General features: G+C 35.1%; 1 protein-coding gene across 1 annotated transcript in view; it reads left to right on the top strand.

The window, feature by feature from the left end:
• Positions 1 to 25488, top strand: part of IMMP2L (inner mitochondrial membrane peptidase subunit 2) — a 398309-nt gene extending 372821 nt beyond the window's left edge. Inside the window, exon 5 of the mRNA XM_005426340.2 lies at positions 24505 to 25488. Coding sequence (XP_005426397.1) covers positions 24505 to 24624 — 120 coding nt within the window. The 3' untranslated portion in view covers positions 24625 to 25488. The remainder of the gene's footprint in view (positions 1 to 24504) is intronic.
• The last annotated feature ends 1290 nt before the right edge of the window (positions 25489 to 26778 follow it).

The raw sequence follows: 26778 nt of genomic DNA, 5'->3' as shown, positions 1-26778 counted from the left end.
TTAATGTCTGTCATCATTAAGAGTGAAGACTAAGTAGTTAGTGCCTAGATTTAAATACAACACAGATGTGCTTTCTTACATGTATTTTTGTCAGATTATGAAACTATATTACTGAATGCTTTATTGGAATTAGCCTGTTGTTCCAGATTGCACAGTTTACGATTTTTGTGATGCTGCTAATATAAAACACCAAGTATTCAACCTTGTTAATTAAATGCAGTATGTCATTGTGGAAAAGGCTCTAAATTTGGGTTCTGATGATTAACCTTGTATAATTTTAATCCCATACAAGTTGCAAATTATTTATATTTTAAATAACTTTCAAGATTTTTTTAGTATTTTGAATTGAATCTGCTCTCTAGGATATACAAGATTTATTTCCAAATTGAACAGGACAGGAAAGTATCTTCCCAAATAATAATTGACTTGCCTTGCTGATGCCCTAGCTTTAAAGAATCTTGAAAACCTAAGTCTGTGTCACACTAAACCTCTTAATGTTGCTTTTCTTTGGAGCACAAAAAAATTGTGGAATTTATTATGAAGAATGAGAAAAGGGAGGAATGTCTGACAGTAAGTGGGTTTGTTCATAAGCTCAAAGATATTAAGATCCTTTTCCTCAAGGCGCAAATGATAACAGCAGAAAATGTCTCCTTAGAAGTAATATTATTTATTCACTGTATGCTATGGGGAATAAAACAAATAAATTAAGGAAGGAATGTGCTTGCCCCTTCACAGCCATAAATTACTCATTGTTCAAAATAATTTGAGTTGTCAAGTGTACAGGATTGCATACTGTTACTTGAGAAATTATCTTCTTTCATACGTTACTGTATTCTCCTTTGTTCATGCCCTTTTTCTGGTTGATTAGTTTATTATTTTCACTGGTTCATGCAGAGAAAAATATGTTCTTTCTATTTTAATACAGCATAGATACTTCAGCACACATATTAGAGGCCACTAAATGGGGACTATATAAATTTCTCGTAGTCTTGTTTACATGTATTATCTGGTGTTGATTTATCATAGAATCATAGAACCATAGAATGGCCTGGGTTGGAAGAGTCCCGGTTGGAACTGCCCATCCAGTTCCATGGGCAGAGACGCATTCTACTGGTTGTTGGCCATCCAGCCTGGCCTTGAACACCTCCAGGGATGGGGCATACACAACATCTCTAGGCAACCTCTTCTTTTCTCTCAGCACCCTCACACGAAATAATTTGTTCAAGATATTTAATTTAAATCGACCTTTTTTTAATTTAAGGTCATTACTCTTTGTTCTATCACTACATACCCTTGTAAACAGTCTCTCACCAGCTTTCTTCTCTAGGCCCCTTTAAGTGCTGGGTGACTGCTCTGAGGTCTCCTCAGAGCCTTCTCTTCTCCAGTCTGAACAACCACAACTCTCTCAGCCTCCCTTTCATAGGACAGGTGCTCCAGCCCTGTGATCAATTTAGTGGCTCTCTTTGAACTCGCTCTAGCCAGGTCCATGGCCTTTTCATGCTGAGAGTCTACTGCATGGCTTTCTGTTTGTTTTTCTTTTTCCTGAAACATGTTATTAGTGTAAATAACATGTAAATTTATCCAAATTACTTTTTTTTTTCCCCACTGTGGTTTCTATAAAAATAATTCAGGAAACCGTAGAAGTTTTCAGTCCTTATTAGGTATATTGCAGCTGGCTTCATAGAAGCAGTCAGATGGCCACCAGTTGTGTGTAAACCAGCAACACCAGAATTAGGATTTCAGTATTGCGTTGCTATTTAAAAGAGCTTTGCTTTAAGCAGAGAAAGGATTCTCTCTTGCAGTTTAAGAAAAAAAGGAGCTTTTTAACTTTGCATGATATTAAAAAAAATAATTAAAATATTAATTGTTTCTATATTTCTTAATACAATGCATTTCATAATACTTTATGATTTACCCAGTATAAAAGCTACTTTTTCCTGCCTCAGGTAAAGTCATGAGAGATGTCATATTCTAGGTATTTTAAGCACATATTTCTAATGGAGCATCTTTTTACACATAGAACATCCTTATCATTTTATCATAAAGATGTTGCATTTAAATTTAGCAAATCTATTGAAACAGTGCTTTATTTATAAAATTTAAAATTGCTTTGGAAAGGTACGTAGTACAATGACTCAGATAAATGCAAAATATTAGATAAATGGAGAATCCATCTTTTTTTTCATATCCTAGCTTCAGTTTATATCTTAAGGAATGACATCACTAATGCCTTGTCATTGTTTACTAGAAAGTAATGATTTTACTAGTGTTTCTGGGACATTCAGAATTTCCATGAAACTGAAAGTTTGTTTAATCCAGTCACACAAACTTTTCAAGGGTTCTTCTTGGAGAAGTGATATGTAAAGGTGTTTAACCACATTTTTGCCTCAACAGCAGATTATGTCCACTTTCATTTTTAATATTCATGCAATGATTTATGCATTCATGTGCTCTGTAATTTGTTGTTAAATTTTCCTGCCTATAAGAGCAAAGCTGTGTTGCCAGTGAAGATACAAGCTGGGACAATATGAAAATGGGAGATATGGATTTACACAGAAAATTATAGAGTTCAAAGTCATACATTTTGTTAAGTTGGGGTTTGTTGAGTCTAAAGATGTCAGTCATTTTTACCCTGAGTAATTGGACTTTATAGACTGATTATTACAGTGTATTAAAAAGGATCAAAAATTTAAATGGCCAGGCACAACAAGAAAGCTGTGGATTACATGCCTCTTGCAGCAAAATTAACATTAAATAGAAAGAGAAAAAGTGAAGGTGACTTCTACTTAGTTCTTGGTGTTTGTGAGATATGAAGTGCAATTTAATTCACAGATGGAACAGCATTTCTAAAGTATCCTAAAATTAGTGTCTCCTTGAAGAGATGAATAACACTGTTAAGCACAGTACTCCCTGATGCATGAGCAGTGAGAGATGCCTTGCTGTGCAGTCTAATCTAAGTCTAATCTTTGCAAAAAGCTGCAGCTTCTCCAGCTGAGAAGCTCTGAGGACCTGCACTGGATCCTCTGAACAGGGCCAGCAGTGCCAGCCTGTCTACAAGCTTTAATGTTTTAGTTCTCAATACTTTTCAAAAAATGCTACAATTTCTGTAGATATCAAGGTTTGTGATTTATTAGATGTATTTTTTTTTTAATTTTAGTTTTGGGAAGTGGGGTGTGAATTTTAAGGTATGTTATTGACTTAGGACAAAAATAAACTCATGACATTCCTTGATCTTCAGTTGGAAAGGCTACATTATTCTAGGAACTTAATAATTTGTTCCAGTTATCTGTAAAAGTCTCAACTGTTGATCTGCTTGATCATTGTTATTTTCATAGAAATAGTGAACTCATTCTTTTTAACCTGCTTTATCTCTCAAAATAATTTTCATGTTGACTTTCCTTTTTACTTTGGGCAAGTCTATGATGGCACCAAGTGACTGCTTGGATGATTCAATTTTTCTTACTTCAGTCTGCTTCTAAAAAGAATAGTAACTCTTGCAAAATAACATAGGCAGCCAGTGTGGATTCTTCTATAATTCATAGAACAGTATAAAATGCAAGAAAATTATCTCAGAGATACTGCTTCTCAGAGAAAATATTAATCAACTACCTGCAGAAACAAAGGTCCAGCACAAATCCTTCAGTATAACTTATTTTTTTCTTTCTTTTTATTTTTTTCCTATTTCAGACTAAAATTATAAACCTCAAGTTTATTTAAACATGAAAAAAAATGGGACAAATTAAAGCTATAATCCCTATTATCTTAATAGAAACATATAATATTTATAACCATAAATGACTATAAGAATTGCATGTTAATTAGACGGGGTGAAACTAGACTCAATTGTCATCTAGGAACTGGACAGTGACTTTATCTTGAATGTAAAAATGTAATAAAAATAGATCATTATTAGCCCTATCTTTTTTGTTAAAACTCAGCTATTTTTATGTTGGAACAGTTCTTGATTAATTTTGTATATGATACTTCTTTTACTATCCATGCACTCTGGACAGTAAAGTATGTAGGCTGGATACACAGAATATTCTACAAGCAGACAAAACTCAAATTTTCACCAGCACACCATCTTCTGATATTTTCCAGCAATTATTTCTGCATCTCACGATTGCATCTCTGGCAGTGAGTCCTCAATATATTTTTATTCTTCACTGGCTGCAGATTGCTCAGGCTTCACACAAAAGATTCAATCTGAAGGTACTTTTAGATGAAGTTCTTTCAACTGTGAGTAGTATAGAGTGACTGACTCATTTCAGATGTAGTTCCCATAGAAAAAACATGGCATATCTACTGCACTGGAAGTGGAATCTAAAAAAGAAAACCTGGGAGCTGAGGTTAAATTGAGAGTTTTTAAAAAGAAAAAATGTGTGATTAAATGCTAGCCAAGAAATCTTTGGGTTATGCTTTAATTCTAAAATGAATATTTTTAATCTACTTTTGCATCACTGATTTTTAATTATTTTTAAATTTTTTTTTGGTAGCAGTGTGTTGCCATGGTTAGAACAGAGGCAGTATACAACAATGCCTCTGTGATGGCTGAGATGAAGCGATTTCTTCCTCTGAGCTCAGCAGCTTCCTGAGCAAGCCATTTTAAAGCAACAAAACTAGATATAACAAATGTGTTTTTTATACAGGTATTGCTACATTTTGTCAGGCTGCCCCAAAGGACTTTGGCTCTACTATTCTCTCATTCCCTGACTCCCAGAGTTGTCATGTAACATAATGGTATTTAACAAATTTCATTTGAAACCTGATTCCACTCAAGGTCACTAAGATTTCAAACCCTGTAACCTATGCTCAGTAATTGACCTGCACTTATTACTGCTCTCTTTAGCATTGCAGTATAAAAAGAAGGACTTCTGAGAATTTTCTAAAGAAGGAAAGACCTCAAAAATTATTTGTTAAACTGGGAAATGCAGTATCAGTGTATGCAGGTTCTAGGCCAGTGAAGGGAGCTTTGCTGTTGTCCTCTCTAAATTTAGTACCAAGTGATTTAGAAAGCTAATTTAACATCAGATGATGTCATGCATTTATTCCAAAGATACCTTTTGAACAGATAGATTTTAATGGAGAACATTACATGATTTTTTAAGTCAATATAGAAGCCCAGATTCTTTTAATCTAATCGTAAACCCTGAGCAGAGACACCCAAATTAATAGCATAGTTGCCTAGCTTCCCTCTAAAGCCAAGGGAGAGAAATGGGGAAAACTAACACAATTTACTACTGATCTACATCACAATGTCAAGGTCTTCTCTTTCCATTGGTTGTTTACAGAACTTAGCATGATTTTCATTTTAGACTGTTGATTTAGATGAGAGAATCCAAGTTTGCTGAATATCTCATGGGATTTCAGGAGAACGTTGAGAGAAGGTCTAATAAACAAACAATTCAATCAGTCTTCATTTAACCTCAGTTCTTAGATCTAAATGTTTTCTCAAACTCAATTTTATAACTTTAAATTTCTAACTTTAATATGCATTTTAATCTTTTCCAAATAAGGTTAATACCTCAACAGTAATCACTGCTTTCTCTGTTTGGGAATCAGAGCACTTCAGCAAAAAGTATTATTCCCAGCTTGAATGAATCTTTTCCTGATGTCTCATTCTAGTACACGTAGTTAATTTAGGGCTATCGAAACATCTAAGGTATTTCATTTATTATTCCTCCTGTATGCAATAACCTCTTTTTGGGCCAGAGAGATGTTTGTGTAGGAAATCTCTAAAGAAAGCAAGATTGCAACAGGTATTCCAAATACAGAGGAATTACTTGAGATCATTCTCTGGTGATGGCTAGGAAACTTTTCTTATGTAAAGTATCCTTGAATTAGGAAAAATTGCAACAGTGTAAACCAAGGATGATAGGGCTAAAAATCTTTGAATCTATAACTTCATCCACAAAAAGAACTCTGAATAAGGGTCTGCATATAATTCCTTTTGTGGGTATTTGTCCATATGCTTCAGTAGACATTGGAACATACCAGTGAGGTTAAGTGCAATGTCTGTTGAATCAAATGCAATTAAATCCCTTAAATCTAATCAGCTGTGTGTCAGTCTTGTAAATTTTACAGTAGTCTGCATTATATTCTAATAGCTGTCTGACTGTAATGCCTGTGAGACAATTCACTGCTCACTCTTTGTATCTTGTCTTCATAAATGGACGGGAGATTCAGAAATTTTGGAGGGAGCAAGCATTCCTTCTTGTTTTCATAAGGCTTTGTTCTGTTAGATAAACAAGTTCTCTAAACAAGTTTTTTAGGTCAGTGGCACTTTTTAATGCTGAAAATAATTTTTTTTAGTAGCATTCACACTTCTGTAATAGAAAACAAAGTATTTGAGGTTTGGTTTGGGGTTTTTTTCCCCTTGGAAAACATAGAATTTCTCTAAATATTTTTCTCATTTTTTCCCCATATGAATAGAAGCAGGTTTATAAAAGCACTTCAGTAAGTACCATGAAAAACAGTGCCTGTGTAATAATGACATTCATAACTCCATGTATTTCTTGCATGCTTTCATGTTTTTCAGATAAGTCATGACAAGCTGTGGCATTGTTACTTATTATGACTATTGGAAATAATAGTCCTCATCAAAAGCAAAATGAAGTGCAATTGACTAGACTGTCATCTACTTATATGAGAATAATAATACTTTTAAGCCTTGTTGCTCACACTGTTCTATAAATTAATATTTGAAACCTGTAAGATTCCAGAGGTGAAGTTTGACATACATGTTTTACAATCTTCTATAAATCTGTTGTTGCTTTCTTTCCTTTTTTTTTTAATCTCTCATTTTGGAGAGGAAATTAAATAAATCTTAGGGTCAGAGTCAGGTGTCCTTAAACATGAGCAATAGCCCTGGTTTACAGGAATAGTCCTCTAAAATTATGGCAACAAGCTTTCAAGTATGTTACTAATCAGTTTGAGGACAGGTTCCAGGCTCCAGTCAATGTTCAAATTATACCTGAAAATAAGACATTAAGAAATTCACAGTTGACTGTATCATTACTTGTAAAGATGTATCATTACTTAAAAAGAAAATAAACACACACACGCATACACACACATATATATACATAATTAATCCTGGGCAGCTTTGCTTTCTGGAGGATACACCAATGAACTGAGAACTAATCTCTTAAAAAGCCTTAAACATTACTATCATAATCAAGAAATTACAAAAAAAAAATCTAGGTTTTACTTCTACCACTGACCCTGGTTGGTTGAATGAAGATACTCTTATTTTTAATTTGACTTTTAATTTATTTTATTGTCGTCTAATTGGCTTTTTGTAGAATAGCAAAGAAATACTGTTAGCAAAAATGATTTATATGTTTTTGTTGGCCAGCACATTTTCAAACACTCTGCACTTCAAGGGGCTTATTTATGAAAAATAAAGGGCACTTCATATTTAAGAATATCTTTTTTAAGACAGTTTTTGTACTCCACTTTGAAGGCTGAGAAGTTTTCAGAATCTTTGCTATAATCCTTGCCAAACTCTTAAAGTAGCGAAAGAAAAGAAAATCTCACACCCAAGCTTTCCCTATGGGTGCAATGTCATGAGCAAAATGTTGACTCCTGAGTGATAGAATGTGACACACTCCAAATCCAAAAAGGATTTTACACAAAAATGCCATAGCTCATCATGTTAGTGTCTTTGTCAAACAGAAAAATTACATTTTCATGAGCAGTTGGTTACTTTTTCTGTTCAATTTATGTCTCTCATACATTATAACATTGGCATTTGATTGCAGAAAAATTGGAGGACACAGACTAAGCAATTAATGATTTTCTAGTGTTCAGCAAGATAATGTCAATGACCTAAGTGCCATGAAGTAGGAGGGAAAAGGAAGGAAAAAGTAACTGTGAAATTTTAACTTCATTTTTTTTCAAGAGAATAATAAAATCTTTACTATTTAGTGATCAACAGGGCTCATGTATCAAGGATAAATTTATGTGACAGGCTGTCATCTGAGCACATTTCTGACATGGCTTTAGGATCCAATCACAAGTTATTTAAAAGCTATCATTTTTAATTACTTACAAATAGATCTAATGAGCAGGTTTCAGAAGTTTGCTATTTTAAACACATTTCAAAAAACTCATTAAATAAGAATTAATTTTGACATATTTCTAAGTAAGAAATCTAAAATTATAATCATCAAATAGGCTCAACTTTGTTTCTGTAGGAGCAATAAATTTTGTTAAAGTAAGATGCAATCTGAATTAATAAAGGTTCTGACATATTTTTCTTAGTAGCTTCATGTCTATGGTTCTCAAGAAAAGGAGTATTTTTCATGTGTTTTTTCATTATGTAAATGAGTACTAAAGAATAGTAAGTAGAGACTCAACTTTGATTGTCACACCTTTGAGAAAGTTGTTGATTTGAAAGAGAATGTCTCAATTTCTGTGTATGTAAATTTTGAAGAACAACCTGTCTAGCATTTTCATTAGCTTGAGGGCTTGGTTTAGCATTTTCAGAAATGAATATTAGGGATTAAAAATTGTTAATAGCAGTGTCATGATACATGCTAGCAAAAACTTTAAATAAGCATAGAGTTGTAGGGAATGGGTTTTACTTAACAGATCTTTGAATGTCATATAACCGCAGCATTTGAAAGCCAGAAAGGTATAGAAATTTTTTTAATCGCTAAACCTAAAAACTGAGGCCAGCTGAAATATTATCTCTGTGAATATACTGCTTTTATTATTTTCTATTTCTGCTATGTTTTCTGAATAGCAGCTATAGCATAAAAAAAATGCATTGTACAAATTTCGTGTTTATTTTACCTTTCTTTAGAGGAGAATCTCAAGTTCTCTTTAAAAAGACTAACTCTTTGTGATTTAAAAGATGACCATAACAATTTGCTTTCGTTGCAATCAGACAGGTGAGATGGCTTCCCTGATTCTAGATGAGGTTTAAAAAACAGGAGATAGGCTATGCCCCATTAATCTCAATTAAGGCCTAATCTAAGGTGATGTTCTGTGGTCAGAGAATTAAGTATTTGCTCAGATGCCCTGGGATTTAGCATTTCTATTGACGAATTTACCTTTTGGCTGAACTTGGAAATTAATTTGTCTTAGAAATTATTTCTTTATTCCTTGTCATCCACATTCTGCTTGTGATTATGCCTTGCTCTCCAGCACTCCTCATAAAACAGCATTTAGAGATTTCTGGTGGATTCCCTTGCTATTGTGTAACGGACTGAGGCAGCAGAGGGTCGGGGAACTGGAGCTGGGTCCTGCTCTGCACAGCAGTGGATGGAGGTTGCTGGTTTCTCGTGCCTGGGGAATGCTGCCAGCCACCAACCAGGAGGCCTTGCAGATAAATAATTGAGTCAGGCTGGCACACACATGGGAAAGATAACAAGCTGCCAGAATGACATCGTAGGAGAGGTCACTCAGGAGTTGTGGCCAGACTTAGGAGGGAGGAAAATATCAGGATTCTATCCAGATACAATCCGTACATAAAAATTCCCTTACGTAAATGTGTACTAAAGGGCTTCGGACTATCTGGGAATTAATTTCAGCTGAGTTCTTGCAGAGACTATGAAGAAAAATAGATATAAGGTAGTATTTTGAGACTGAAGAGAAAGCTGCAGAACATGGCAGGTGCTGCACTGGACTCTGCTGTTGCCATGGATGCTCAAGGTTAATCTTGTTCAGTATAAGTTTGAAGCTCTTGTTTTCTTATTTAATGTGTTAGTATTAACTGGCAATGTTTTCCTGTTGCAGCTAATATTGATTTTATACAATTTCTCATGTTTGGGAAGGAAGTATTCTAATTTCAGGAGGTAGGTGTAGGTTGTTCAAGTATCTCTAAACTCCTACTAACAGGCTCTAGAGGCTCTAGATGCTATTTACATACTCCTTTGTTTTTGTTTTTTTTTTCAATCCAGCTCTCTTAAAATCTGGCCCTGCATTTATTTGTCCACATTTGATATGAACTACACTTTACCTTATTATTAGCTACTAATTTTCATCTTCTTACTTTCTGCATTTAGAGAATCATGATTTTGACGAAGGTATTTCACTCATGCTTAGAATCACATCCTCCAGTCTACAAGAACACAGTGTGGCTGACTCCAGTTGAAGAGTGATTCTCTCTTCAAATGTGCTAATCGTGCATACCACGAGGCTCCTGAGGTCAAGGCAGCTTCTGATTCACTTCTGCCTTTGTGTGGCTCCAGACAGCATAAAAACTTAGGTCACTGTGAGAAAGTTGGAGTAAAGCAAACATGGGAGCCTTTTTTTTGGTTCTTTTTGCAGGTTTGGTGGTTTGCCTGTTCAAGAAAAACATGCATTAGATTCACTGAACAAGAAAATACACAAAATGTTTTGGAAATGAGAATGTAGAGTCCTTACCAAGCTCAGAGTGGGTTGCTAAAGCTGTGCAGTCATGGGAGAACAAAGATGCTGAGGGGAGGTTGCCAGAATCCGTTGCAAAGCAATTGTAATAGTCATCTTCCCATTGCCTTTGCCCAGAGCTGACGGAAATTTAGTACTCTAGCAAGCAAGAAGATGAACTATTAATAATGATCTCATTAAAATATGGAACATTTTTTAATCTGCTTTGAATGCTAAGATCCTGAAGCAGAAAAAACAGCTCAGTAAATATACAGGAATATATTTTCTCTGCAGCAGACTGATGAAAATGTATCAGATTGTGCTGTCTGCAATTTCACTGCTGCTGTCTCCTCAGCTAATTTGAGAGACTTGGATCTTCAGGCATTATAGCAATGGTGATGGCTACACAGTCTGTTGCTGGCAAAAATGTAATTTTTGCCCCCCAAAACACTGAGAAAAAAATAAGCATTGGATTTATAGCATATTTTGTATGTGATTTTGTTATAAAGGTAAGCACTTAAAAGGAATTTTAATCACATTGATTTTCTTACTGGAAGTGAAAGAGCTCCATGTAAAAAATTAGTTTTAATGGTGTTAAGTTTTAACATGTATATCTTTGAAATCCTAAATGTTCTAATCCTTTTCCTGTACTGATGACCTGGCAGTTCTGTGTGGTTATATCTTGCTAAAATAGCTTAATAGCTATAATCTGAAAAATTGAGTCATTTAAAGAGTTAATAAATCTAGATCATCGGGTCCCTAGAAATTTATTCATTTTATTTTATTTTACTTAATTTTAGTAATGTGCTCAAGTGTATTATTTGAATATTTAAAGTTCAGCACATGCTTTGCTGAACTATGGCTTGATTATGACTAGGAGAGAATTTTTTATTACATATGCAGAGATCTGAATTCATTAGTCTTCAGTACGTTCTTGCTTATCATGTAGAGCTTAGGAAAAGTTTTAGTTTCTCCTTGAGATAAGTATAAATCTTGATGGTAAAGCTGTGGATCAAACCTTCTCTATTGGGTTTGTGTGGCCAGGTTTTGCTGTGACTGGGGGCAGAGATAGGGCACTGGCTTCTGTGGGAAGCTGTGTGTGCTAGAAGCTTTCCCTATGTCCAGCAGAGCCAGTGCCTCTCCAACATGGACCTGTCTCACATTGGAGAAGTTCATGGAGGATTGTCTTCCATGAGAGGGACTGCACACTGGAGTGAGAGTGTGAGCAGTTTTCCCCTTGAGCAGGAAGGAGCAGCAGAGACAATGTGTGATAAACTGACCATGGCCCCATTCCCAGTCATGTGTGTGCTGCTGGGGGAGGAGAGGGAGAATTTGGGAGTGAAGTTAAACCAGGGAAAAAGGGAGGGGTGGGGGAAAGGCGCTTTTAAGTTTTGCTTTGATTTCTCAATTCCCTGCCCTTATTTGATTGGAAATAAATTGAATTAATTCCCTCAAGTCAAGTCTGTTTTGCTCATGATGGTAACTGGTGAGTGGTATCTCCTTGTCCTTATTCTCAGCCATGAGCCTCTTGTTACATTTTCTTTCCTCTGTCCAGCTAAGGAAGGGAGTGATAGAGGGAGCAGCTTTGGTGGGCTCCTGGCCTCCAGCCACAACTGGTTACTGTATTTGTCTAAAGATGAAGGTACTTTGTCTTAATTTTGAAATGATGCAGCCTAAGTTATTTGGTTTAGTATCCTGTCTTGTAATGCAAGGACACATCAAAGAAGGCTAGAGAGCAAGGGTAAACCAGAAAAAAGTAATTGATATGTGCCACGAAGAATACCAAAGGTCTTGAAGAGAGCTGTTGGAGAACTCTAGCTATCTACAAAGCTGTTTTCCCTATGTCGTAGTGAATCTTACACAAATTTTACATGCCTTTTGAAGGTGTAGGACAGGACTGAAGAAGTCTCTGTGCTTCTGAATGAGGAGGCATCGTGGCCAGTAGAGGTTTCCTGGTGCATCTCAAACAGCAGAAGGCAGTACCTCTCCTTAGGCCAATTAACTGAACCTCAAGAAACTCATATGTGGGCTTCTCCCATTCTTCCCTGTTTTCCTGATATCCCAATAACTAAAGGGAGCTGGCTGCTGGTCCCCTGCCCCTCCTCTTGTTGAGTCTGCTGGGGCTGCTGGTGCACAAGCGAGGCCTGGGGACTTGATCTGTCACGTCACTGCCCTATAAAACTGGCTTCTCCATAAGGACTGTTGTTCCCTCACTGGGAGACTTTTCTGTGGAGAACTAAACAGTTATCTCACATCTAAGATGTGCAGTCCTTGTAGACTCAGGACTGTAAGAAACAACTGCAACAGTATTTGATAATGGTTATATCTTGATAAGGATGTGTATCTTATATTTCTGCTATATTTTTGTGAAACTTCTTTTTTCTCTGCAAAACCTCTTATGTCATTATTCTAAGCTAATCAGAAATGAACAAAAGAAAAAAAATTTCAAGAGGATTACTTAGGTAGGCTGGAGAAATTATATTCATAAGTATATAGTGTTAACTATTTAATAATAAATTCCATTATGAAGTGAAAGGATAGCTATATGATTGAAATTATACAAAGAAGCCTTCTGTTTTGACAAATGTCACAGTATTATATAAACACAGAATGCTAAATAATAGTAAGATTGAATAAGAAAAATATTAATGTTTTGGAGATTTTTTTTCCAAGTAAAGACTGGGTTTAGTAAATTTAATCTTCTCTCCACAGTTTTAGCAAAAATACAGAATAAATCAGATAAAGAAAAGAGAGAAAATATTTAGTATTCTTAAATTCATAGCTATTATTATAGCTTTAAGGAAGAGAAAAATATTTGTATCTATTTGAAGTATTTCTGTGGGGTCTTTTTTTCCCAGGAAATCAACTTGGGGAGATTACATATACAGAACTCTCTTGATGAAATTTACCAATTTAGATGAGCTCTAGCTGTCCTCACACAAAGAGGTCTATTAAAAAGTCTTTTGTATTTTTAATAACATATCATGCAGCTATTTAATGACATTTTGATATCCTAACTGCTCATTGAATATTTACTCCCCGTTGCTTTTCATGGCTCGTATTACCAACAGCATGTTTTCTGTAAGTCAAACTGTTTCTGTCGCCATTTTGAAAGAAAATATAGGCAAATCTCACAGTAGGACATTTTGAAATATTTAGTTAAGTGGAATAGTCTATTGAACAGTCATTTTTTAAGGTAAGAGAAAGTAAAAATTATTTTATGAAGAGTATTGCAACAAATTAATTTGTATCAGACTAAATCTAAAAGATGTAATAAAAACCACAGAAACTCTGAGCCAGTTGACAGATGTGTTTGCTGTACATACAAGGTATTGTTGCTGAAAATCTCTGACAAATTTAGCTTTAGAAAAGGCTTGCTTTGCCCAGTAACAGTTGTAATATCATAAGGTCTTGTACCATTTTGTTTTAATTAAGAGGTAATTTTTCACTGATTCCCTTAAATTAACTTTCCTGGCTACTGCTGGCCTTTCTTTTTTTTTCTTTCTTCCCTCAGCATTTGATAATTACTGTAATACATCTGCCAAGGAAAATTTAAAATTACGAACTTTCCCAAATACTCACAACGCTGTCCCATCACAGCAATGGGTCTGTTCAGGCTGGAGCTATTCCCACAGACAGAAAAGACATCAGTGGGTTGAGATGTTCTCCGTGGCATTCTTTAATTTTGGTACTTCTCTAAGTTCAGAAATTGCCCTGATTTTTGACCCATGAGATCAGGTACTTTTCTGAGCTTTTAGAAAATATATGAAGAATAGAAATTAGCTGCAACTAGCATGTGGGGGATTTTGACATCACTTGTCTTGAAGAAGAATTTGAGTGTATCTAGAGATTAAAGCCTACTGCTTTCTTCTACAGTAGGACTCCTTCCTTTCTTTTTAGTTCTCCTGAATGAGTCTGAAATGTCATCTCTCCCAGCTTGCAGACATATGATCCCTGGCACAGCTGTGCATTTCCACAGATATTTGATGGAATTTCACCTGTCATCTTAGCTTGTTTGCTCAGCTTTGAATACTAGTCTCTCATCATTAGGGTCTGATTTATCTGTGAGTGTGCAGTTGCAGCGGAGCAGGAGCCCACCAGGGCTCTCACCCATATTGCACATCATAGTAAATCTCTGTGGCGAGAGCAGTGCCAGGATGCAGAATTTGGTTCTCCTGGATGCAGAGAAGGGGCCATAGAGCAGAGGGCATGGTCCTCTGCTTGAAGGGCCAGCCTGTGGGGATGAGTTGTGTCTGTGGAGGAGCAGCATAGTAAGAGCTCCTGGGTAGTGTGTGAGCTCTTGGGGCCACTCGGTCCCTCCCGTGCTTGACTGCCTTGCACTGTGCCACTGTGTTTGCCAAAGCTTCAGGCTAAAACTGAATTAATGACATGCAATGGCACCAAACTGGAAATCAACTCAATTTGTAATGTACAGCAGTTTTAAGTTGTAATGTATCAGTGTTGTAAGCTGAAAAATATCACTAAGCCTGACATTGTTCTGACTGGTGGCACTGATACAGTACGTTCCTGAGCAGGAATTCACATTGAAGTCTTTTATGTATTACTAAATAATTAATATGCAGAGATTTTGGAATTAGCTAATACTTTCTAGGTGAAGATAATAAATGTGTTTTAGTAATTCCTTTCTTCCTGCCACTTGATTTATCAATTCTTAAAATATTGAATTGCAAATTGTCATGGCTTTTTTATATGTGTCTCTTTCATGAGAGCTGCTAGTACATTTTGTTTTTCTGTTGAGTTACATGACTTAGTGACAATCCTATTTAGTCAGGAACTTTGTGCATCATCCAGTGAAATATTAAAAGGTTTTAACTATTAAATGATTTTTATGTATATGCAGCATGCAAAGCACATCATACTGTGCACTAAGCAAATTCCTTTACCAGTTTTATTACTAGAAATCTAAAATAAATAATGGATTGGTTTATAAATCCTTTTGTAGACCTATTTATCATAATGGCTCTGTTAATCATAAACAAGAAAGAGTATTTGCTAAGACTGCTATGCTTACTGAAGAAAAAAGAAAAGTAGCGCTCTGTTATATGCTAACCTCTATTTAAAAAATATGTGTTTAGAGAACAGAAAACACAGAAAAAATTGTGAAGGAGTGAAGTTATTTAGTTATAGTAGCCTTTTCAATAATATATCCATGACAATTTGAATAAAAGGCATTGAAATGGAATTCAGTTCATGGAATTCTTGTACTAAGCCTGTTACTATATTTAATGTAGGCAATGGCATTGACAGTTGATTTCTTCAAGAGAGGGATAAGTGATGCATTGCTTTATACTGAATTCCTTTAAATCTGCACTACTTTGAATTTCAGTTATGGTTCAGTGTTAGCTAGTTTTTTTCTGCACATTTAACTGTAAAGAAATCTCATATGTGAAATACATTCTGTTTTCAGTGGCCTTTTCTTTCCTTTTCCTCTTTTGTAACTTTAGGTTTATATAAGCATGTAGACATGATAGAAAAATGAGAGTGCAATCCAGTTATTTTGATATTTAGTACATTTTTTCAATTCAATCAATAACCTGAGTTATCATTACAATGCAGTGCTCACCTCTTCTCTTGTGAATAGCTTAAATTGCAAAACTGTGTTGGATGGGTGCAATCACAATTGTTATACAGCTATTCCATGCTAAAATTTTATTTATTCTGGGAATTTTATTAATTCTGGGAAGGGAATCAACCATAGCATTTGAAATACATCTCTCTCTTCTACATGATTTTTTGTGTTTTTTTCTGTGCATATATGTGATATGTGTATTGTTTTTAAGTGTAGATTTTCACTATTTAAGATTTTCTTAAAATAAAATAGTTGTCATTTATATTTTTTCATATTTTAAAAATATATTTTCTATCTAAATGAGCACTTATCAATTTGATAACTAATACAGACCTTGACTGATTATATACTAGCTCTGTGAAAGAAAACACATATGGGATGTTTTATCTATATCTGGAGCTGCTGTTTCAGCTATCAAACTAATGGAACTGTAATGGAACACTTAGTAACAAAATTAATGGGCTGCATTCTTTTCTTTGTCACTAGATCTGTGTGGCTCCATTAGGTCTGATTTCTCCAGTTACTAGAAGAAAGAACAATGAATATGCTGGCACTTTGCTATGCATTAGAAAGGAATCTGTCACTTTTTGTATTCATGAGCTAATTGGCACCTTGTTACCTCAAACTTTGGTGAGCTGATAGAAGAAAAAGAACATCTCTTCTGGTGTCGATTTATTTACCAAATAATTTATTGATTCTAATATTTGTGTTGTTCTTGGATTCATAAAAGAAGGAGGTGAAGGATATTTGTTTCTTCTGTCACTGTTCATTATCACAGATATTTCTACTAGAGAAAGTGGTTTCTCTGGGATTTTACTGTAATCCACAGGATTTTATTTTTATTGTGCTCTTTTCCTACTACTGCACTTGATAGTACTTGTTTCAAGGTTCAACCATGTACAAAAGATGAAAAGTAATAGCAATCATGTTTTCTTTCTATTAAAGTATGGATTTTTTTGAAAGATTAATTTACTGGGACAATTCTCTGTGAGACCATTTTACAGCTACCATCTAATATCAAAGCCCAGTGCCACAACCTTTCTTAAAGACATGCAATCTAATTTGACACAGATAGCTGTTCCAGACTTCATATTTTTCTTAGGGTTATTTTTCTTAGCTGAAATGTTGGGTAGTTGCATAGGTGTTTCTATCTTAAGGATTTCTTTGGATTTTGAGGGCTGAAATATTTTTTAACTTCTTCTCACCTTTTTCATTAGCCTGGTCCCTTTACACAGTTTTCAATATTGATGCAAATTTGCCAGTCTTAAAAGATACCTGTATCATCAAACTACAGTTGTTTGGCTGATGGAATGTGGGTAGGAGGGCAATGAACTAGTAGATCTGGAAAAATTTATTGAAACTCTATGCCTGCTCTAATGGAGCCATCTCTAAATCACTCTGGGTTTTGCCATATTAGAGGAATTTTCACATTATGTGTATTGGCACATTTCAGAACCTCTCTCTGAACTGGCAAGTATCCAGCCAGCAAAATATAGTCTGACCAGACCTCTGCTGCTCCAGAATTACTCCTAATCACCCCCAATGAGTGTGTCATGAAACAGAAAATTTGAGAAGAAAATTTTGTATATAGCTGGTGTTCCATATTGCCATCAGAAAGTCTATTATAAAGCTTCTTAGCTAACCTGCATGTGAAGGAAAAAAATCTGAGGCTATATTGCATCAGAGAATAGAAAACACAATTTGAAACACTGTGATTGTTTCTATTGCTTTATCTTTGTTTGATTTGAGAAAATGTTAGGTTTGTTGTGTTTGAATGTTTATAATTGGACATGACATTTGAGAGGCCTGTACAATATTGCTAGAATATAAAAGACTAAAGCAAAAGTGACTACAAAACCAGAGACTGGCCTTTTAAATTGTAGTTTTGTCACTGTTGATGAAATTTCTCAAGTACATAGGTAGAGTGGCGCTTGTAGTTTAGTTCTATTTCTAGTTTGTTGGATAGCTATTACTGTTCTCTTTCAGTGAACAGTTTTAGGGGATTTGCACGATTTAGACATTTATTAATGAGACTGGAAGACAGGAGTGTTGACTGCTAGGCTGAAATGTGATGAAACAAGACCATCTTTCTTCTACAGAAGTGTATTCATACACAAGTTCTTTTCCAAGTACACCCTCCGAGAGGATTGTGTGGATGCAATGTTAAATGCTGTGCTTTATTATTTTCTTCATATTACCTTTGCTTATTCTGCGACTGATCTAGATATTCCAAGATTTCTAATTTTGCACTTTGTAATGTGATTATTGCATCATCTATTACAAAACATAAGTGCTTTGTGTATATTTAATGTTTTTATTGAAATAACTAAAATTTCAGTCATTATTCCCCTAAGTCAAAATACATTGTGGGGAAATCATGAAACAGTCCATCTAATTTTCTAATTTTGATTGTTTTGGAGGTTTTTTTAATGAAAGAAATAATGAAATGTGTTTATAAACATTTCATCAAAATCACCATTTTAGTTTCAGAAAAGCATGAAAAGAAATAACAAGTGAAGAAAAGATAGCTTCTCTTTAATGTGCAACACTTAATGAGAATTTATGTAGAATTAAAAGTAACATAATGTTACAGTCAAAACTTTGTTGTGAGCAAACCAGGAAAACTCCATGATAGGAGAAGCCACTGAGTCACAGCTGCAGTAAAATCACACTTTACAGCATTTAACTCTAATTAATAGAGTTCATTCAGAGAGTGATAGTACCCTTTGCACCACAAGTTATCAAATTAATACACAAGTCTCATCAAAACAGTTTAAAAATCTCACACAACCACTTTCAAGTATCTATTTTTACCTCAGTGGTTATGCTGCCCCTTTGGGTCCCAAGGTTGGCAGTATCCATCCTCCTCAAAAAGACATGAAAAGGGTGCTTTCATGAGTTGCTGGCACCCTGAATTCTTCACTAGGAGAATTGTGATGTCAATGATTTCCTCTTTCTCAATTTCCACTAATTTAGCACTTTTAAAAAATTTTCCCTTATACTTTATTGGTTTTCAATTTGTGTCTCTATTTATTATATATTTTATTTTGTGCTAGTATATTCCTTGTTATTCTCCACTGTTTTTTTCTCTTTGTGCACGTTAAAACCTTTTTGACAGTCAGCTGTTTTAATGACCATTGCTAGGTTTTTTCAGTCTGTTTTAATTATCCTATGCGTACGGTCCTGTATACCTCATTATTATTTGCAAATCACAAATATCTCATCCTATACAGAATATTTACTTTTTAATGTATATGCAAAAACTCTGATTATACCACAAAGCTATGCAAATATAAGCAAATATAAATGGTATAAGCAAAACTGTAACAAATGAGTCAATAGTCACCTGATGATTAGAAAATTTGTTGCAGCTAAATAAGCTGAATCAAAACTGCAGGCAGGAGTGGTAACTTCAGACAAATCCTGAGAAATTAATCTTGAGGCCTTGCAGAGCCAATACAAGGTTTACAGCTTGTTCCTGGCAGTGGCTATACTGAAACTGAGTTGCAGGGCTATGATACAGTGGTAGTCACATCCTTGCATTTTTGTTTTGTCTCTTTGTCTTATTACATATCTAGAATTGTTCAAAATGCATGTGAATGTGACATGTGGGGATATGGTTTAGTGATGAACAGTGACTTAATGGTTGGAGTAAATGGTCTTAGAGGTCTTTGTCAGTCTAAGTGGTCTTCAGTTCTATGATTCTATGGCTATTACTTCCAAATGGAAAACTGAAAAATTAGTAAGTCTAATTTTTTCAAAAGTTTTAGAGGTTTGGATTTTTTTGATTCTGCAGTGCTGTTTCTCAGGGTATATTTAGAGGTGTTCTTCATTGTTTCAGAGTTGTTACAGAATTTGAAATCTTGGCTCTTTAAGGTGCAACAAAATAAAGAAGGCTTAAGTAAAAAAGAAGCAAGGGAAAATCTGTGGGGAATGTTCCTAAACCAAAGTGAACTCATGGCTAGGAGCTACAGTAATTGAATTTAGCTGTTTAGGTAGACTTCACATTCTCTGGGGAAGTTGAGAATACCCTTGGTAGGGTGTGGTGGTTTCACACCAGCCAGCAGCCCAGCTCCATACAACTGTTTGTCCACTCCCCCACCAGGAGAATCTCGAGAAACTTGGAAGGGTAAAAGACAGAAAAGTTGTAGATTGAGATAAGACAGTTTAATAGTAGAAGCAAAAGCCATGCACACAAGTAAAGCCAAACAAGAAATTAATTCACTGCTTCCCTCCACCATCTCAGGGAGAGCAGGGCCCCATCACATGTTGTAGGGGGATACAGTATGGGTAAATGAAGATGGTATAGAACGTAATCTTATCCCCCAAAGAGTTGCAGCTGGAGCAATTACTAAAGATTAGGAGCAGGCCTGATTTTAACAGGCCACACCTGTAGCCTATAAAATCATTGTTATAAAAGAGTGGATTGGTGGGATCCAGAATCAGATGGTTACTGCAAGGACTAGGAAGAGTCAGTGCTTAGAGGAGCTGCCTATGAGAAACATTGAGGTGTAATAAAGCTCTGGCGATATGGAATCCTTGCACTATAATGATAGTAGAACTCCTGATATATAAGACAACAACATGTAATGGTGACTTGGAAACTCAAACATCATCATTCCAAACCTTCTCTTCTTCCCACTTTTCCCAACTTTACACGCTGAGCATAATGTCATATGGTCTGGAATATACCTTTGGTCAGTAGGGGGACCTGTCCTGGCTGCATCTCCTTCCAACATCTCAGGCATCCCCAGTGTCCTTGCCAGTAGCAGTGGCAGTGCAAAAAACAGAAAAGGCCTTGAGTCTCTGTAAACACTGCTCAGCAGTAACAAAAACATCTCTATTTTATCAGTGCTGGGTTCAGCACAAGTCCAAAACACAGTCTAGTACCAGCCAAGGTGAAGAGAATTAACTCTACCCCAGCCAAAACCGGCGCCTAGGATCACACCATTATTTGGACTTCCCTTTCCTTGAGATCCAAATGAGTACCTGTCATTACCACAGAAATTTTGATGTGCTCCACTGTATGCTGCATATATACAAACTCAATACAATCTGAATACTACTTTTCCCATTTTCATGATGTATTTTAAAACCAGAAGATGTGATATTCTTGTAAGACTTCATACTAATAAAGGTGGTTTATCCAAGCCTATTAAGACAAAATGAGCAAGATTGTTGTAAGTACCACTGCAGATAGCACTATCAGTCTAAGGCTTATCTTTTCCTTATGCAGTGCCAAAACTAATCAGTTTCCACACAACTAACATACTCACAACAAGCAGACACTGAGGAAATATGCTTTTAGCACAGTAACACTGTCAAAACAGTATTATTAATTCAAAATTTACTTTGCAGATAAAATTGCTGTGTTAATGACGTGACTTTTTAGTTGTTCAACTTAATATTCAAAGATTTAAAAATAATTTAAACAGCTCAGCTTAGGCACAATAAAATGGATTCTATTCAATATAGTGGCTGTTTTTGCTGCAGCAAGAACAACAAATAGGTCATAATGTTGACATAGCCCCCAACTATTTAATTGCTGGAATCTCTGTAATGGAAAGGGAACACATTCCTCAAAGAATTTATATCTGTAAAGTACTGATTTTTTATAGTTAAGACAGTGTTTCAAAGGAATAAACTTATTTTCTTATGTAAAGGGAGAAAATATCTATAAGTGAAGTGATTAATTAATAGAGTATCTCAGTATTTCACTGTTACAACAGAAAGTGTAGACTTTTAGTTCACTCTTCTGAGTTCATTCATATCTAACCTTGATGAGGGTAAATCCATTAGAAGGGCAGGTTATTCTCTGCGAACAATTCTGTTCTTCCTCAGTGAAATTCATGGCTGCTGTGGTAAGTACAGAATAATAATAGGCAATGGAAAAAAGTTATTATGGTTGTTTGCAGAAGTCAAACATCAAGGTGCTTTTAAAGTGAACCTTTAAGTTATTATAAAAGAAGTCCTATAGCATCAGTGTAATTTGTTATTTAGCAAGGGCTTCCATCACCCAACAATATCTGTTTTTCCTTTTTAAATCTAGTCATGTTGTAAATCATGTTTATAGGAAGGAGACTTCTTTATTAGTTTCAAGGCAGATGATGGTCAGTAGAAATAATCCTCTGGGTAAAATTATTCCCAACCTCAGCTTAAAACATGTTTTGATCCATTTATTATATTCTCAGTCTGTTTGCAGACCTCCTGCTGACATCAGTAACAAGCAATGCACTGAGAAAAACACAGAGCTTTGAAAATGAGATGTTATTTGTGTTTGGAAAGAGTATTCTAACATTTTTTTGTCTGTACTAATGCTGTCACATTTTATATGCAGCTGTGGGATTTGCTGTGGTTTTATATTTTGGCACCAGCCTGTAATGTGTGTGCTATCATGCTGTATGCTCGGGGAAAAAACCCAACATGGTAATATTACATTTGCAGCCCACTTTATGGGCTAATTAAGATACAGGATGTTGTGAATGCCATAAATATCAACCAAACTGCACAAAAGTGTGTCAAGACATTAAAAAATGTTGCTCCATGCTATTTAAAAAGAGTTGTCACTTTGCAGCCTGTCCTTTGCTTAAATGTAAGGAAAAGAGCTGCTACGGATCTGGGAAAAAAGTGGTCTCTGCAAGGGATCAAGCAAGTGAAACATAATACTAGACTTCAATTCAGTGATCCACTTCATATTCTTTTAGATATCATGGTTTATTAAGTAACCAAATTATATTCAAGTAATTCAGCACCTGCTTCATCAAGCTACAGAATATGGAATTAGATATATACCACTTCAGCTTCACTGATTTGATTATGTAGTAGAGAGAGACTGGTGAATATATATTATTCCCATGAAATTAAATCAAGAAAATTAGCCGAAGATATTCCTAGGGGCCTATTTGGTGTCTGTTTGCATGAAATGCTGAATTACCTGCTTACTAAAATCACTTTTTTCTTTTTTTTTTAAATGAGAAATGGAATGGAACTGAGTTTACATAGGAATTTAAGCAGCAAAGTACAAGTTCAAACCAGAAATCCATTTAATTCCTGGCTCTTAAAACAGCCAATACCAGATCATTGAAATATAAGAATAAAGCACATATACACTTTTTCCCTCGGTGGTTCCTAATATGGAGTATAGAGACTTTGTTTATGTTCAATTACCTGTGCTGAACTTTGCTTCCATCATTATTTTTTAAACCAGTTTTCTATTTTTTTTCTGGTCACTTCTGTATCCTGCAAAATGTATGCAAGTATGATGTAATGCTGTACATACTGAAAAGCATTTCCTTTTTATTGGCTTAAAAATTATTTAGGATAATATTATAGATGTTTCCTTGTTCTTATGAGAAATAATGACATGAATCAAATAAAGCCTATGCATTTTTTAATCCATGCCATTGCTAATTCTGTAGCCATTATAATCACTGTTGTCTGTTTAGGAGTCTGAATTATTCAATCTTTTCACAGACATTCCAGTATTTCTAACCATGATTCTGTCCTATTTAAAACTTCTGTTGGTGCTGGATGCCTACTACCTGCTATTTTCTCAACAAGTCTAAACAAATAATTTAAAATGCAGAAGTTTATGCTGCAGGCTTTTCAAATTAACTGAGATTAACTCCATACAAAACTACTTAATTTCAGTGTTAAGTATGGACCGTCTTATCTCAGTCTGAAATTGTGACTGTTCTATTCTTACTTAGTCTAGCTATTTTCATACCATATATGAAAAGGATCTTGTTTATAATTTACTTAAGATTTTCTAAGTAATTGTGTTTTCTATACTATGTTATCTCTGATTCATTTATAAACAATATCAGAATTGAATTTTATTTTGATATATTGAAGTAAAACATGAGTGAAGTGAAATTGCTGAAGTAAACATTAATAAATAATAAGATGCTAAAACATGTTTGCAAAACATATTAATGAGGTTTAAGTAGTTCTAGGGCTTCAAAAGTTTTTGATCTGTAGAGAAATACATTTTTGATCTGTAGAGAAATACATAGAGATTTCTACAATTCACAGTAATTTTCATTTTTGGTTGAAGACAAAATGGAGTTTTGAAGGAGAGTGATAAATACTAAACACAGCATGTCTAGAAAAGCCACTATCCTGGTGTAGTTAGTACACAGAGATCAAATCCAAGACACAGATTCTGTTGAACTTATTCAAAATAGATATTTAAAATTTGTTCTCTGGACCTAGAATAATGAATAACCAAAAAGCTTTATGTGGATTATAGAATGCCTCACCTATTTTGAGGAGCATTTTTTTTCTTGAAAATGAAAAAAAAAACATTCCTAGTTCTGTATTACAGACAGTACATTTCAGCAAGCTGTTTTGAGTTCCAAAAAATGTTTTATCAAAAAAAGAAAATGAAATTGTTACTAAAGATGTTTTCTTCTCCCCTCATTACATGCACGAGAGAGTACTCACTCTTCTGCTTTGTATTCTCCCATACTCTAACAATCATCACATGTTTTGTATTTTTCACATACTGATTTATTTTCATTACCTAACAACACCTCTGGTTTATATTTTGGTTGCAGGTTTCTCTTGGACTTCTCCATGCCCGAGCCACTCATATTCTCTGGCCCCCACAACGCTGGCAGAAGCTACAGCCGATGCTTCCTCCGGAGCGCAAACCCCTCCACAGAGAGCAGGAGTGATCTGAACCTTCAGGCAGGAAAACACTGACATGAAGTTCAACCAGAAAGAGTTCCAGTGGTCATACCATCACCTGTAAGAGCTCTGCCATGTGCTCTGACATCAGTGTCAACAAATACATGTGACATCTAAATGTTACAATGCCGCCAGAAAGTCTTTGTGTTTCTTTTGTTTGTTTTTTCTATTGTTTGGTGGGTTTTAAAAATTTCCAACATTAGGACATTGTATATTAATTCAGTTTGAAATAATTGGTTGTAAGAACTGAACATTCATTTTTTTTCTGGAAGCAGTAACATGCTTGGCTTATGTCTGTACCTGTGCTTCTCTGGACAAGAAACTATTAAAACCTTCGATAAACTATTTTGATCTTTTACATCCACCTTGTTTCTTTTGTAACTGCATGGAAATTATTAATATTGATTGCATGTGAAAAAAGAAAAAAACACCCAAAACTTATATACTTTGGATTGGCCTATCATTACTAGTAATGAGGTATCAGTACTTCTGTCGGTGAAAAGTTTTTAATGCAGTTTATTTCTATTATTAAATTGAGTGCATATTACTTATTTGTATTTTCTTTTTCAGGATAAAAATAGTTTGTTTTATATAAATATTCCCTGTTTATCTTTCTGAATTAGATATTCAGTCAAATTGTACAAATGTTGTTACATTATCTGAAGGCAATGTTGAATAATTTTTTCTAGTAGAGTAAATCTTTGTTAGTACTGATTGCCACATTTCTTTGAAACTTTGTAATTAGATAAGAAATATGTGATTAATATTCTAGTATATAGTTGATATTATAAATATACTCTGTGAATAAGCAATAAAGCTGCACACATTATAAGTGAAAAGAACTTGGAAAATTACACATTTTCAATGACAAATCAATATGACCCAGCCTTTGTTCATATTCATTGAGTTTTACTTCACATAGGCTAGTACTATAAAAAATTTAACAAACCACACAAAAGATCTTTAAACATTTTCAGCTAAAAACATGCAATTATCAGAACTTCAGGCAAGATTAATATCAGTCTACAGTTCTTTGAACATCTGCCTTGTGAGTTAGTTGATAGCTTCAGCTGCTAAGAAAATTATCTATTACTATCTAACTTTCTTCTTAAATGCTCCAGCTCTGTAGACTCTCTGAACACTTTGTTTGTCAGGATCTTTCTTTATTCCAGAAAGGTGTTCTACAGGTCTCTGAAATCTCTTAGTTAAACTAATGCAGTTTGTTTGGGTGTTATTGCAGTAAATTCAGAATTATTCTGGGACAGAAGGAGAATCCAGGGAAATACATGCCTGTGAGCCAGCTCTCATGCTGGGGAACATTATGGAACAGATTACCTTGAATGTGATCACATGGCCAACCAGGGCGTCAGGCTCAGCCAGCATGGGTTTAGGAACAGCAGGTCCTGTTTGACCAACCTGATCTCATTTTATGACCAAGTGATCTTCCTAGTGGATGACAGAAAAATTGTGGATATTTACATGGGCTTCAGTAAAATCTTTGACACTGTCTCCCACATCATGGGCAAGCTGTCAGCCCACAGCTTGGACAAGTGCTCTCTTCACTGGGTGTTCTTCTTTGTGTTCTTTTGTCTATATTTTTCCATACTCGATCTTCCCCAAACCATCCCCATTTCACTGACTTTGATCCCCTAAACACCTCAGAAGTCTTGTGCAGTACTGAAATGCTCTGCCCTGCACTCCACAGCAAAACCTGTACCCATGGGCCAGGCTGCCAGGCAACCCAGCCAGCCTCCCCTCTGTTCCCTGGTGTTGTACCCAGTGGGGTGGGTCCAGGGGCCTCAGTGCTCCTTCATAGCTGTAAGGTGGGACTTTCACAGTTTTATGACTCCTGAAACAGACACAAAGGAGTTAAATCGTGGTCTAATTTGGGTTCCCACAACTTTCATTGTTTTGGGCTCCTTTGTCTGTGAGAAGACCAGCTCATTATCATGTAACTTATACAGGCTATGAGAGTTTCAATGTCCCAAGTATTCAATTGTGACAGGCCTCAAGGAATATTTATTAATCTATATTTGCATATATTTGTTAATATCCATGCATTTATATGGAGATGTATGTAGGATATACATGATGAAATTATGGAATAGAGAATATGCCTGTTAAGTCTGGAGATGGTTGTA

This window comes from Geospiza fortis, unplaced genomic scaffold (genome assembly GCF_000277835.1).
Source record: "Geospiza fortis unplaced genomic scaffold, GeoFor_1.0 scaffold429, whole genome shotgun sequence".
In the NCBI taxonomy this organism is placed as follows: domain Eukaryota; kingdom Metazoa; phylum Chordata; class Aves; order Passeriformes; family Thraupidae; genus Geospiza; species Geospiza fortis.
This window is presented reverse-complemented; position numbering and strand designations above follow the sequence as displayed.